The 15,154-nt window shown below is 41.7% G+C and overlaps 1 protein-coding gene across 1 annotated transcript; it reads left to right on the top strand.

Moving 5' to 3' along the window:
• Positions 1-892: 892 nt before the first annotated feature.
• On the top strand, positions 893-13,352 carry LOC120992690 (alpha-tectorin-like). The gene is made up of 8 exons (XM_040421683.1): positions 893-923; positions 1,267-1,336; positions 1,418-1,456; positions 2,655-2,785; positions 4,650-4,931; positions 6,741-6,878; positions 7,301-7,460; positions 12,792-13,352. Exons 2-8 carry the CDS (start codon positions 1,300-1,302, stop codon positions 12,962-12,964), a joined length of 960 nt encoding a protein of 319 aa, XP_040277617.1. The 5' UTR covers positions 893-923; positions 1,267-1,299; the 3' UTR covers positions 12,965-13,352.
• Positions 13,353-15,154: the final 1,802 nt, after the last annotated feature.

Here is a 15,154-nt window from a genome sequence, read left to right as displayed (position 1 = left end):
TGTTCTTCTTCTCTTCGAGCGGGCACCCACGTGACATCCACGGACACATCGTCATCATCAACCGCTTCACTTGTATCTGACACCTCAGCAAAGGAAGCAGCAGCGGGTACAACATCATCATCATCACACCGTACGTCCATGTGTGTAATGCTGCCTGACTGTGAGGTACAGGGTCAAAGTTTACTCAATGATGACGAATAGGGGGCGGACCGAACATCGCATATGTTCGCTCGCCCGTAGGGACATCTCTAGTTATTAAATCCAAGGGTTCACATACTTTTTCCACCTGCACTGTGAATGTTTACATGGTGTGTTCAATAAAAACATGGTAACATTTAATTCTTTGTGTGTTATTAGTTTAAGCAGACTGTGATTGTCTATTGTTGTGACTTAGATGAAGATCAGATCACATTTTATGACGAATTTGTGCAGAAATCCATATCATTCCAAAGGGTTCATATACTTTTTATTGCAACTGTATAGATAGAAGATGGACCCCAGAATCATCTCCTCTGGCAGGTCCAAAGAACATTTTGGAAAGATGCTAGACAATTAGGCTCTACCAGATTTAGTGTCCATAGTTCTCTAGCTCTTTCAGATTTTTTTTTTTACAAATTATTGGCCTGGGGTTCCTAATATTGTAAATCTTTTGTTCTCAAATATTAAAAATTGCAGGGTCAGAATTGTAGTAAATTGTGAATCATTGTTTGATAAGGGCAGAGTGGTGAGAGTGGAGGCGATGTGGCAGTATTACATACTCTATAAACACATCAATATTATTGTAAGTGCTGTGTACACATCTTTACACATGCAAGACTTAAGATCTGGTCAAACATTATGTCCCCACCCGCCACGGCTCACCATATATAAGATCATATTCTGTCTGAGTGTCCTCAGGTTGGGATCGACCAGACAATACAGAGGTAAGAGCATTTACCGGTGTTTCCTCCAGCTTTATCATAATCCCATTCAAAGTGCTACAACTCAGAAGCATGCTCTAGGTCAGGTGCACCACTAATTATATACAAAATTTTACAGACTTTCTCATGTGTTTCAGGACATGTAGGACCTAAAATACATATATCCCATGTATTTCTTGATAAACTTTTCTTAACAGACCAGGGGCATAGCTATATGGGGTGCAAAAGTAACAATTGTAACCACACACTGCTATCTGAGAGGGCCCAAAAATGGCTAAATAAAAAAATTACCAACACAACGGGCAAGCGAGATTTTCAAAATGAATGTTCACCTTCTCCCTATCAGTATTTCAGGTAGAGCTCAGCCAACCTAAGGACGATGTTACGAGTGACTTCATTGCTGCTGCTGCTGCTTGGTAAGTGCTATAAAAAAAAAAGTGAGATTTAAAAGCAAAATAAATATGATAACAAAAATAATAAAAAATATTTTTGCACAGTTTTGATTTCAGGGTTTGAGCAAGGATTGTCCAAATCAGGTAAAAACATTTTTTTTATTATTATTATTTACATGCGTGGTTATTTTTACATTTTGCAAAACTTCTGAGAAACTAAAGTAGGAAAGAATTTCCAAAAAGTTATCCGCATTTAGGATAATCTGGCCTAAAAATAATGAAGGCGCTTGTTCAGTGACTACTTGAGATTAGCAGTTACCCTAAAGGGTTATGTCTTCCTTTTCATTGACAAAGAATGAAAATAGTAGGCCATAAGTGATTAATGTTACATGTGTTGTGAGGAGGCATCACTCAAGAGGTGTACATATATTTGCATTGGCATAAAAAGATAGTAAAAAAAAAAGTGCCTTCTGATTTCAATCTCCTTTAGATACCTTGGGTTTCAGTCATTTTTCTTTCATGTTTTAACTATAGATTTTACATGCAATTCCCCTTCGGACCACATGGTGTGCTATAATTAGGAAATATATCCATGAGCACCATTAGGCGCACGTCACTTTCACTGAGACATGGGTGCTACAAAATTTTAAATCACTGCCTAGTGGATAAAAATATATAGCTACTGCTCTTTTATATATAAAAATTTAAAAAAAATATATAAGTAAAAATCTGGCTAAAATGGGGTCAGAATGTCTAACAAAATAAAACTAGTAATACTTACCTGATCAATCTGGTAACTACTTACTGATCCCTCTAAACATTGGAAATGCAACTAGTTAGCCAATCCCTTGCTGAGGCAGGTCACTACTGTGGCCGGTTGCATTCCCTGTGTAGACAGGGACCAGAAAATAAAGACAGGTGGGGACCTGGTAACCATGGGAATGGGAGCAGCCAGGGATCGGTGAGGTATGACTTTTTATAAAGGCATTCTAACTTTTTTTTTATGTACTGGTCTACCATATAATACATAACATTTCGCACTGTCCCACAAGACTTTTGAAGATCTGAAATGCACCAGAATTCTGGAAAGTCTTTAAAATAAATTGGGATTAATAGAATTGGATTCTGTCCTTCTGGTGAAGCGAATTATGGGTAGAATTTTTTTCAAACCCTAAGACTTACCTGCAATCACCAAAATTAACCCAAATATTCCAAAAAAAAATATTGTCTAGAACAATTCCAACAAAACACAGCCGAGAGTTAAAACACCCCAAATTACTGAATTCTGCTCCCTCCTCTTTTCTTACATTGTTGACTTACTTGGTTTATTCCCCTGATCTAGATTATGTACTCTACCCATATGGTAGCGATCAGGGTGACGAAAAGACCCCCGTTGAAGATGATGGAACGTCTGGTGAAGTCCCGCTCTCCATTAACTTTACATTTTTTGGCAGAGAATACGATTCTCTTTACGTAAGAACATTTTTCTGTCCATTATCTTCATTTCTGGTGTCTTATTGTAGAATTTTATGACCCCACCATTTGTAAAAGTTGTTTCCATTAAGGGTCGATAGGGGCATGTCTTTAGATTATAAAAAAGATAACTGGATGTCCTCTGGTTGTCCTATCATACTCCACTCCATGTGGTGATCCATCAGGCAGGGCAATGCTCCTTGGAAAGAAATGTGCAAAATAGATGTCCTACAGAAGGAAGAACCCTGTCTCTATCACTCAGACAAACCAGAAAATTATTGGTGGTACCAGACATATGGGTTAAAGGGGTTGTTTGGCCTAGGCGCCAACAACCCCAATGGACCTAATCTGTGCCCTATTAGAAAAGAAAACACTCGCCTGTCCGTGGTCCCAGCATGACCATCTCAGCCCAATTCAGGTCAAGGACAAGTTAGGACAATTGGGGTTGTCAACTCCTTGGCCAGACAACCTCTTTAAGGAGGACAATTTTGCACACTTACAGTAGGGATGAACCCGGGGAAGATGGTATCTTAGCTTGACCTCCAGATAAGATATATGTCTTCGGGTCAATCACCAACAAAGTCAATGGCCGTTAATGTAGACCCTAAGTAAAAGATTTAAACAAATTATGGGAAATGAGAGGACCCTACCTGGGGTTAGTGGTAGCCACCAGATATTATCCATATTCCAGACCATAAACAACAGGTGGTGATACGAAAAGTCCAAAAGAGAGAGACAAGAACCATTCCACAACCGTAAGGATTAAAGAAGTTGTACAAGATTAGAAAAACATAGCTGCTAATTCAAAAAAAAGCTCCATTCTTGTACCATGCTTCACGTGTCTGGTATTTCAGTTCAGATCTATTCACTTCCATGGAGCTTCCGTATCAAAAACAACCCACAGACAGATGTGGCGCTGTTTTTGGAAGACATCAGCCAACCTAAAGTCCATTCAACCATCTTCTTCTCCCTCGATACTGGGGCTAGACATGCTGGTGGCAATCATAGAGAGGTGACACTGGCAAATCCATTATTTGTGATTCCAAATCTGCACCCAAGAGGGTGAGTTCTCTGTTAGAATATTAGGGGGAAAAGACTCCTTTAAAAGGAACCTGTTACCTCCAACAAACATCCCAAGCCAGCAGCAGTACCTGAGAGTAGCCAGCAGCAGTACCTGAGAGTAGCCAGCAGCAGTACCTGAGAGTAGCCAGCAGCAGTACCTGAGAGTAGCCAGCAGCATGTTTGTAACGATCCTTTTCTTCCTGCAGGTAGTTTAGCAGAATCTGTAAAAAAAACAATCTTTAATCCCCTGCCGGCGCGCTTCTCTAGTCAGGCTTGAATTCACGGAGGCAGCGGCCTGCTTGCTTCAAGTCACGGTAACCTCGCCCCCTTCCCTGCCCCTTCGCTGTGATTGACAGCCGGCAGTTCAGCAAAGCCAGCCGAACTGTCGTGCATAAGCGCTGTCAGTCACAGGGAAGGGGGCGTGGTTATCGTGACTTGAAGCAAGCAGGCCGCTGCCTCCGTGATTTCAAGCCTGACTAGAGAAGCGCGCCGGCAGGGGATTAAAGATCGTTTTTACAGCTTCTGCTAAACTACCTGCAGGAAGAAAAGGATCGTTACAAACATGCTGCTGGCTACTCTCAGGTACTGCTGCTAGCTACTCTCAGGTACTGCTGCTGGCTACTCTCAGGTACTGCTGCTAGCTACTCTCAGGTACTGCTGCTGGCTTGGGATGTTTGTTGGAGGTGACAGCTGTGTTTGAATTGTCGCCACCTGTTGGTGGTATGTGGTATCTCAGGCACCGTAAAAACAATCATAATTTTATCTTCTCCAGTTACCAATTTATTATTTTCATGTTCGACAGGTGAATAACAATGGAGTGATTTCATTCAACACGGAAGTATCCCAATACACCCCGGATGCTTTCCCCCTGACCAGCGGGGAAACATTTGTCACCCCCTTTTGGGGAGATGTGGACAATGATTTGGGGGGCATAGTGTTCTACAGGGAAACCACTGACCCCAGTCTCCTGGATCAGATATCAGAGGACATGGGGAGGCACCTGCCAGATCTGCACTATAAGGCCACCTGGGCGTTCATTGCCACCTGGGACAAAGTAGCGTATTACGGGTCTGCATCCAAAAAGGTCAGAGTTATGTCTGTCTGCGCCTGTACGATGGATGGATAGATATGGATAGATAGACAGATATGAGATAGATAGATAGATAGATAGATAAATAGATAATAGATAGATAGATAGATAGATAGATAGATAGATAGATAGATAGATAGATATAAAGCGAGATGATGTAATAGACAGATGGACGGATAGATATGAGTTAGAGATATAGTATAAGATAGATAGATAGATAGATAGATAGATAGATAGATAGATAGATAGATAGATAGATAGATAGATAATAGATAGATAATAGATATGAGATAGATAGATAGATAATAGATAGATAGATAGATAGATAGATAGATAGATAATAGATAGATAATAGATAGATAGATAGAAGGATAGATAGATAGATAAATAGATAATAGATAGAAGATAGATAGATAGATAGATAGATAGATAGATAGATAGATAGATAGAAAGCGAGATGATGTAATAGACAGATGGACGGATAGATATGAGTTAGAGATATAGTATAAGATAGATAGATAGATAATAGATAGATAATAGATATGAGATAGATAGATAATAGATAGATAATAGATAGATAGATAGATAATAGATAGATAGATAGATAGATAGATAGATAGATAGATAGATAGATAATAGATAGATAGATAGATAGATAGATAGATAGATAGAAGGATAGATAGATAGATAGATAGATAAATAGATAATAGATAGATAGATAGATAATAGATAGATAGATAGATAGATAGATAGATAGATAGATAGATATTAGATAATAGATAGATAATAGATAGATAGATAGATAGATAGATAGATAGATAGATAGATAGATAGATATGAGATAGATAGATAGATAATAGATAGATAATAGATAGATAGATAATAAATAATATCTAATAGATAATAGATAGAAGATAGATAGATAGATAATAGATAGATAGATAATAGATAGATAGAAGATAGATAGATAGATAATAGATAGATAGATAGATAGATAGATAGATAGATAGATAGATAGATATAAAGCGAGATGATGTGATAGACAGATGGACGGATAGATATGAGTTAGAGATATAGTATAAGATAGATAGATAGATAGATAGATAATAGATAGATAATAGATAGATAGATAGATAGATATTAGATAATAGATAGATAATAGATAGATAGATAGATAGATAGATAGATAGAAGGATAGATAGATAGATAGATAGATAGATAGATAAATAGATAATAGATAGAAGATAGATAGATAGATAGATAGATAGATAGAAAGCGAGATGATGTAATAGACAGATGGATGGATAGATATGAGTTAGAGATATAGTATAAGATAGATAGATAATAGATAGATAATAGATATGAGATAGATAGATAGATAGATAGATAGATAGATAGATAATAGATAGATAATAGATAGATAGATAGATAGATAGATAATAGATAGATAGATAGATAGATAGATAGATAGATAGATAGATATTAGATAATAGATAGATAATAGATAGATAGATAGATAGATAGATAGATAGATAATAGATAGATAGATAGATAGATAGATAGATAGATAATAGATAATATCTAGTATCTAGATAATATCTAATAGATAATAGATAGAAGATAGATAGATAGATAATAGATAGATAGATAATAGATAGATAGATAGATAGATAGATAATAGATAGATAGATAGATAGATAATAGATAATAGATAGATTGCTTTCTCTTGGTTTTGCAGATGTTTCCTGCAGCGATGTATTATGTATATGACCTGTTTATAGTTCTGCTCTTCTCCTCCATCAGGTGAACACTTTCCAGGCTGTCCTCACCAGTGATGGTTTCCATTACATTGCCATCTTAAATTACGGGGACATTCAGTGGACAACAGGAACGGCCAGTGATGGAGACCCTTACACTGGTACGGGTGGGATTCCTGCTCAGGTATGTTACTACAAGCCTTAAAGGGGTTGTCCACTTTCTGGCTACTGTTAACTAATGTGTTTGTAAGGTGAGTATATGACATTTACTAATACAACCTTTGTTGAAATTCTGTGCCATTTTATATATTTCATGAGGAAAGCCCCCTTGTTGGCCAAATTTTTTGCTAACACAGAGGTCCTGTCCATAAAATGGCTGCTGATGGAGGGTCATGTGACCAGACACATCGATCAGCCGGCTCCATTCAAATGCACTACATAAACATTGCTCACAAGTAGCCAGGAAGTGGACAACCCCATTTGAGGCATATCTTCCATAAACAGCGCCTCCTGTGTATAACTGCCCCCTGCTGGTGAGTGTTCAGTGTAACATTCCCAGTGGACTGTCATGGGAGTGGAGTAATGGGGACTGTATCCTGTTCACAGGCGGGATTCAACAGCGGAGATGACACTCATTTCTTCAATATCCCTGGATCCCAGACCAAAGAGATGCTGAAGATTCAGTCTACATCCAATGTCAACTACCCGGGACGATGGGTGTTCGAAGTCGATGATTTTAAGGTTCCTGGAGGATGCGTATTTCAAGGTATTTATGAATCTTCTATTATCTATTTTCTATTTATCTTTCTATCTATCTATTATTTATCTATCTATCTATTATCTATCATCTATCTATTATCTATCATCTATCTATTATCTATCTCATATCTATCTATTATCTATCTATTATCTATCTATCTATCTAATATCTATCTATTTCCCATCTATTTACTATTATCTATCTATCTATCAAATCAAATAAGCTTTATTGGTAGGACTAAATACATTTTAGCATTGCCAAAGCAAGTAGGAAATAATTGGGTAGGATCGGGGGATGGGGACACGTCCAGGATGGGGATAAAGGAGTCCATGGTATATCAGGCTCCTCTCAGTCTATGGCAGGCAGTAATATATTGAGCTGCTGTGGCCGTTGTGTTCTCCTCTCCCCCCAGCAGTATGGAGAGTCTCTCTTCCTCCTCCATGGAGGTGAAGTCTGGGCAGAGATCAGACAGTCTCCTGAAGTAAGTTTCCCTCACTGCTGAGAATTTGGGGCACCGTAGCAGGAAGTGAGCCTCATCCTCCATGGCCTCCTGGTCGCACTGCTGGCACAGTCTGCTCTCCCTGGGCATGTACCTCTGTCGGTGACGCCCAGATTCAATGAGCAGGCTGTGGGCGCTCAGTCTGTACCGGCTCAGGATGTGTCAGTCTCTTGGATTGGGGAGTTTCTTTAGATATGGGCCAGTTTGTACTCCATCTGCAGGCTCCGGCATACTGTCAGCTTCTGGGATGTTCGTATGTCGCTCCTCCAGACGCTGATATACTCTTCTTTTTACTTGTGTATCGTCCTCTGGATTTCACCCTTTGTCAGTCTGTATTGGTTGGTGGCTTGGGAAGGCTGGGTTTGGGTGACTTGTTGCAGGGTGCTTTGTTTTTCTGAGGCTTCTTGGTGTAGAAAGGCTTTGTGATGGTAGGAGCAAGGACTGCTGCTATGCAGATGGGCTCTGAATGATAGCGCCCTTTTCTGGACAGCAAAGTAAAGTGTTAATCTGCCCAGTTCTGCTCGACAGGGGCTGTTGGAGGTGCTCCTGTGGACCTGGAGAAAGTGTTTGCAGAATTCTAGGTGGAAAAGTTTTGTTGGCCCAGAGTCCCACTTTGCTCGGTCTGCCATACAGGAGGATTGGGGCAATGATGGTGTCAAGGATTTTAAGACAGATGGTCACTGGTGCTTTAAGGTGATATAGAAGCCTTCTGATGGCATAGAAGGTTTTTCTAGCCTTGTCTTTCAGTGTTTCCATTGCTTTCTTAAAACTCCCTGATTGGCTGATTTCTAGGCCCAGGTAGGTGTAGGTGTCGGTTTCTGAAAGTGGACAGTTGTTTAGCAGGAAGGGAGGACGCCCGGCTGCTTTCCGTTTTCTTTTCTGGAACACCATGATGTTGGTTTTCTTTGGATTGATGGGCAGTGCCCACTTGTTACTGAACTTCTCCAGGATTTTTTAGGTTATCTTGGAGACCTTTCTCAGTTGGTGATAGTAGCAGAAGATCATCTGCATAAAGGAGAAATTTCACCTCGGTGTCATGGAGGGTGAGACCAGGTGCAGAGGAGGACTCCAGAGCCGCTGCCAGCTCATTGATGTAGATGTTAAACAGGGTTGGACTGAGGCTGCAGCCCTGTCTGACTCCTCGGCTCTGCCGGGAATAAGCCGTTCTCCTCCCATTTACCTTCACGCTGCATCTGTAAGACCGTGAACCGGGGAGGGACCCCCAGGATACAGCAAAGTCATGGAATAAGGAAAGCGACACGGACACCAGCTCCTGATGCAAAAACATTAACTTTACTGAACAGTGGTATAAACAGATATTACAACAGCAAGTATAGAGAGTATATATCACATATATATCAAATACAATGAACACCTCACATTCCTTTCTCTTGCCCCCAAATGACACTGTTCATGTGTTCTGAGTACTCTCAGCCTGGACGCTGGCGTGGCCTTGTAGTGTAGCAACAGTGGAGTGTCCTGAATACCCTATACCCCAGGCTCAGAGTCACGGTACCAGCCCAAATGAACATCCGTACCCAAAGCAGCGTACACAGCAGAGCCCGCAAGTCGATACTGTGCCGCAGGGTAACGGACCTGACCGATGGCGCACACGGCAGAGCCTATAAGTCAATAACCGTGCCGCTAAGTCACTGACCTGGGTATGTCCTGTATTTACTGGTTGCTCCAGACAGACAGCAAGTCCCTGCCACAACATGTGACCCTGCAGAACCTGTACTCTGACCCTCTGTTCCAATCAGCTTCCTGACGCCGATACTCATTCCTGCGAACAGAATCCGGATCCACACGGTTCAGCTGACAAAATGGCGGACTAATTCTTCTCCAAGCTGAGCAACTCCACCTCTCCTGGTAACTCCAACTGTTCCACGGCTCTTCCAGCCTTCCAGGACTCAGACCTCTCTCTCTCTCTCTGGGAAGCCTTCTGGATCGCTGACCCTGGCCTGGTCCTTTTCCGATGGGGACTTACACCAACTCGCAGGTTCTTCCATCCACCATGAGGTCTCACAGGGTCTGTAACCACATTCCACGGTCCCACTGACCTTCAGGAAACCGATCCTTTCTTCCTTGACAACATCTGCATTGCTGACAGGCATCAGTCACTTCTGACAGTGACTTTGACCGCTCCAAGTCCCACAGACCTGAGGATGGCACTGGATCCTGTCTTCAGCCTCTGCACAAACATGTCTCCTCATGTCACCATCTCCTCTCTCTCTGGCACACAGCATGAGTCATCATCTGTTTTACATATCTAGATCCGGCAGTAACTTCGCTGTGTGGTGAAACAGATAGAATGACAGTCTCAGAAACAGCATTCAAGAATCAGTGGCTGTTTCTCCATCTTACACTTCTGTTCTCAGTGTAGGAACTTCTGATGACATCATATATTTTTCCTCCTATTCCGCTTTCAAGAAGTTTCAGGAATAGGCATGGGTGCCACACTGATTCAAAGGCCTTCTTAAAGTCCACAAAGCAGGCATAGATATTTTTCCATGCTTTGTATTGTGGACATGGCTCTTGATGAGGCTCTGCAGGGTGTAGATGTGGTCCGTGGCATGGTGGTTTGGTATGAAGCCTGCTTGGCTTCTGCTGAGGATGTTGTGCTGGGTGAGGAAGCTGAGGATCCTCTTATTCAGGATACTGCTGAGGAGTTTTCCCAGGTTGCTGCTGACGCATATCCCTCTATAGTTGGCTGGGTCGTACCTGTCTCCGCCCTTGTGTATGGGGGTGATGATGCCCTGGTTCCAGCTTGGGGGAAGTAGCCGGCACAACATTGTAGAGATTTACTAATGCAGCCTGGATATCTGGCGGGCTGTATTTGATAATTTCTGGAAGGATCCCATCTGGGCTGCTGGCTTTTTTACTTTTTATCACTAAGATGCTTTATGTTATGTCCTGCAGTGTGATCGGTGTGTATAGAGGGTTTTGGAAATCTTCGATTTTTTCCTCAATATCCTTCAGCTTTTTTGTGATTTCTTTTTGTTCTGTGCTTTGGTCCTCTCTCGAGATGGCTTTGTAAAGATCCTTGAAGTACTGGAGCCAGATGTTGCCGTTTTGGATGTGGAGGTTGGTGTTCTTTCTGGTTTTGTCCATGTGCTTCCATAGTTCCCAGAGGGAGTTGTCCTGGAGAGCATCTTGGAGTTGGAGGAGGTTGGTTGAGATGTTGCCTTGCTTTTTCGTTCTGAGGGTATTTTTTTATTGCCTTTGTATGTTGTTGTAGGCTTCCCTCAGACTGGGGTTTTTCGGATCTTGCTGTTTCCTATTTGAGGCCATTCTAAGCGCCTTGCTTATATCTTTACACTCCCGGTCGAACCAACTGTTGAGTTGTTGCTTTTTTGGACATTTGTTGCATCTTTTGAGGTCAGAGATTTCCGCCATGGTGTAAAGTATATTACTACAGTCCCTTACCGCGAGATTTACTCCTTCTGGGTTCAGCTCATACACTTTAATATGGAAGTTATGGAGCATCTCCTGGATCTCTGCGCTGTTTATGGTCTCCATATAGTTTGGGGCTGACATCTTGGACCATTTAAAAGATGGAGGTAGGCTAAAGAGGCAGGTCTGCTATGATGTTTGTGCCGGTGGTTTACTTGTGGATTTAATGTATAGGAGCAGTTGGTTTGAATAGGTGTTTCGGAGACAGCACACCGGAGTCAGCAAATGGCTTTGTATTCAATCTTTATTTACCAGTGGTACAATCTCATCACATTTATTGCCTATGGCAACGTTTCGGGCCCAGTTCGGTGCCCTTTGTCAAGCTATAAATGTAAACACAGAACAATACAATTAAAAAATATATAAATATATATCTATATATATACATACATATCTCAGTGGAAATTCATTCATATACACATCAGTTATCATGACATTTTTCATATTTATCACTCCTTGGCAAATGGGAGTTCATCCAAAAGGGGCATTAATAATTCATCCATTGCTTCAATAAATAATCCATGTCATAGAGGGAGACGTGTTCATGGCAAACAAGTGTTGGTCCAACTTCCATAAGACATATTACTTGACAGTAGACAGAGCCGCAGGCATCAGTTCCTCTGTGGACCAGCTATCGTATGAGGAACTGGTGTCTGAAAAATCATGGCTCTGCACTAGTGTCAAGAGTCATATATGTGTAATACAGGGAAACAATGGTGAGCATCATCAGGACAACACATGATAAGGACAGGTTTACGGCAAGCATGATTGGAACATGATTAAGAAAACAGGGATTTCAGAGAGCATGATTAGAGCAGGGAACCAAAACACGACTTCAATGGTGGGGTAAGTACATGATTACAGGGAGATATCAATTTCAGGATGTTACATGATTAAGAAATACTACATGATTAGGGTATATATTTTGGGTGCAATATCAGGGTCGTCAGGGTTGCCTCATAGACGATTCCCCTGTGCCACTACCACAAAAGGACTCCCTGTATCAACCCTGCCAGGGGAAGAAGGCATTCAAAGTGTCACGTGTGGCTACAAAACCGGCAGCACGTATAGAAGCCATCTGGTATGATGGTAGCAGCGGTGCGGTTAATTCCAGAGTCAGGATGGCGGTTATTGTGTTGCGCACAAGTAGTAAGGAATATCCCCATATATAATTACCTTAATGGCCGGACGAAGTGTTTCCACAGCGTGCGGTGCATGTGGAGCACGCCATGGAGTTTTATGAGGAATCGAGAATCGAGCAGTTGGTTGTGTTCTATCTATCTATCTATCTACTATCTACTTCCCTACATGATAGCTATTCATGTGAATGGCCACCATGTAATGAATTATTTCTCCTCTGATCGACACTGATTCTTATTTCACAGCAAAGTTTGCTAAAGAAGATGAAGACTTCTGGAAAGAAGAAGCCTGCAGCACTAAGTGCACATGCCAGGATGGCCGGGTGTCCTGTGTGGAGGAGGTCTGCCCAGAGTCCGCCACCTGTGAAGCCTCTGGATCCTTCTTCACCTGCAAGATCAAGGAGAAGATCTGCTTCTAAGATGATGGACATCTTCGCACCCTGACTTCACCTGCCTTAATTCATGATGTTCCAAATTTTTCCAAAACTAGCCAAAAATCAACCAATCAGGGCCACACACAGAGGTCCCATGGAGAGGTGGGCAGAGTGACTCATATAAAGACCCCTTTATCTGTACTGGCCCCATTACTCATTGTGTAATCCATTAATTAACTGTCCAGCTGATTGACTGCTATGCACATCATTGCTTCAAATAAAGTGAGGAGGGGGATGCAGCTGCAGATATATAAGCGCAACCATGAGAGTGATTGTGATTTTTCTTCTGGCTTTTTCAAGATTTATGAAAATACCTGACAATGGCTTCACTGTATCTAATAAATAATATAAAAGTCAATAACAACTGCACAAACCCTCAAAATAGCTTTATTTCATGGATCATATAGCATATAATCCACGACTTTACTTAAAGTGGTATTCCGGGATTGTACTGTTGTGTATAATGTGCAGTACATAATAATATGTGTGTGTGATCTGCAGTACAGTACAATACTGTATGTGTGTGATGTGCAGTACAGTACAATATGTGTGTGATGTGCAGTACAGTACAATACTGTATGTGTGTGATGTGCAGTACAGTACAATACTGTATGTGTGTGATGTGCAGTACAGTACAATATATGTGCAGTACAGTACAATACTGTATGTGTGTGATGTGCAGTACAGTACAATATATGTGCAGTACAGTACAATACTGTATGTGTGTGATGTGCAGTACAGTACAATATATGTGCAATGTGCAGTACACTACAATATGTGTGTAATATGCGGTATGGTGCAATATGTGTGTAATGTGTGGTACGGTGCAATAGGTGTGTGATGTACAAGACAATACTGTATGTGTCACACACTCTATACTATACACACTACTTATAAAAAGTTAGGGATACTTGGCTTGTGGGTGAAATTTCAGGATGAACCTAATATGCTCTCTAACCTTTACAGGTGAACTTAATGTGACCTTTTCTAAACTTCTGAATGCACATGTCCAACTGTTCAATGTTTCAGTACTTTTTGCACAACTTGCTGTTCTCTAACAAGGAGCTCAATACATTTTCTGGTTCAGTTAGAATTGATATTTAACCGCCTCCGGACCGCCTAAAGCAGGATCGCGTTCCGGAGGCGGCAGTGCTGCGCACAGTCACGCATATACGCGTCATCTCGCGAGACGCGAGATTTCGCTCAAAGCCGGCCCGCGCATGCGCATCGCGGGCCGGCAAAAGTTAGAGGACAAGTTCGTCACCAGCCTGCCAGCCAATGATCGTTACTGGCAGGCTGGCGATTTTTAAAAAAACGAATCAGAAGCCACATAACACATCATATTAGTAAATATGATGTGTTAAATGGCTTGTCTGCTCCTCTGCTGGTCCTTTTCGTCGGTTGGTTCCAGCAGAGGAGCAGACATCACTGTGAGTACCCACCAAACACTACCCTTAGCCCCAGATCACCTTCCATCACCCCCATCATCCAAATTAACCCCTTGATCCCCCCTGTCAATCACTTAGTGAAAGACAAAAAGTGATCAGTGTAAACTGTCACTTTTTTTTTTCACTAGTATTGGCTGTTAGGTTTTAGGATAGTTTAGGCCCCTTGGTTAGGTAGTTAGCGATCGGTTAGCGCCCAGCCCACCGCACCGCAGTCACTTATTCGCTGTTTAGCGTATCGCTAATCAGCATTTGTACTTTTATAGTATCTGTAAGTGATCAAAACTGATCACAGTCAGATCTATAATAGTATTAGTGTCACCTTAGCTCGCCCTCCACCCAAAACGCAGTGTTTGCCTGATCAGGCCTGATCGGTCGCCCACACGTGTGTTCACCCACGCCCGCCCCGCCGCAGTGACAAAAAATATATTTTTTTTTGATCACTGCACATTCACTTTACAAGCACTGCGGCGATAAAAGACAGGCTTGCTTTTTTTCTTGGGTAGTCTCAGGGAATACCCCTAAATTTAGTAGTCCAAATGTCAAACAGGGGGTATTCTTCTGAAGAGGCCTACAGGATTCTGACCCAGTCGGATGAGGAATGGGAACCCTCATCTGACGAATCTAGCGGGTCAGAATATGAACCTGTAGAAAGCAGTGGCTCTCTGACCCAAAGTTCAGACGAGGAGGTGGAGGTCCCTGATAGCACCAGGCGTACCCGGCCCCGTGT

This window comes from Bufo bufo, chromosome 1, assembly GCF_905171765.1.
Source record: "Bufo bufo chromosome 1, aBufBuf1.1, whole genome shotgun sequence".
Taxonomy (NCBI): Eukaryota; Metazoa; Chordata; class Amphibia; order Anura; family Bufonidae; genus Bufo; species Bufo bufo.
Note: the sequence above shows the minus strand (reverse complement) of the source record. Positions and strands in the feature narration are given on the sequence as shown.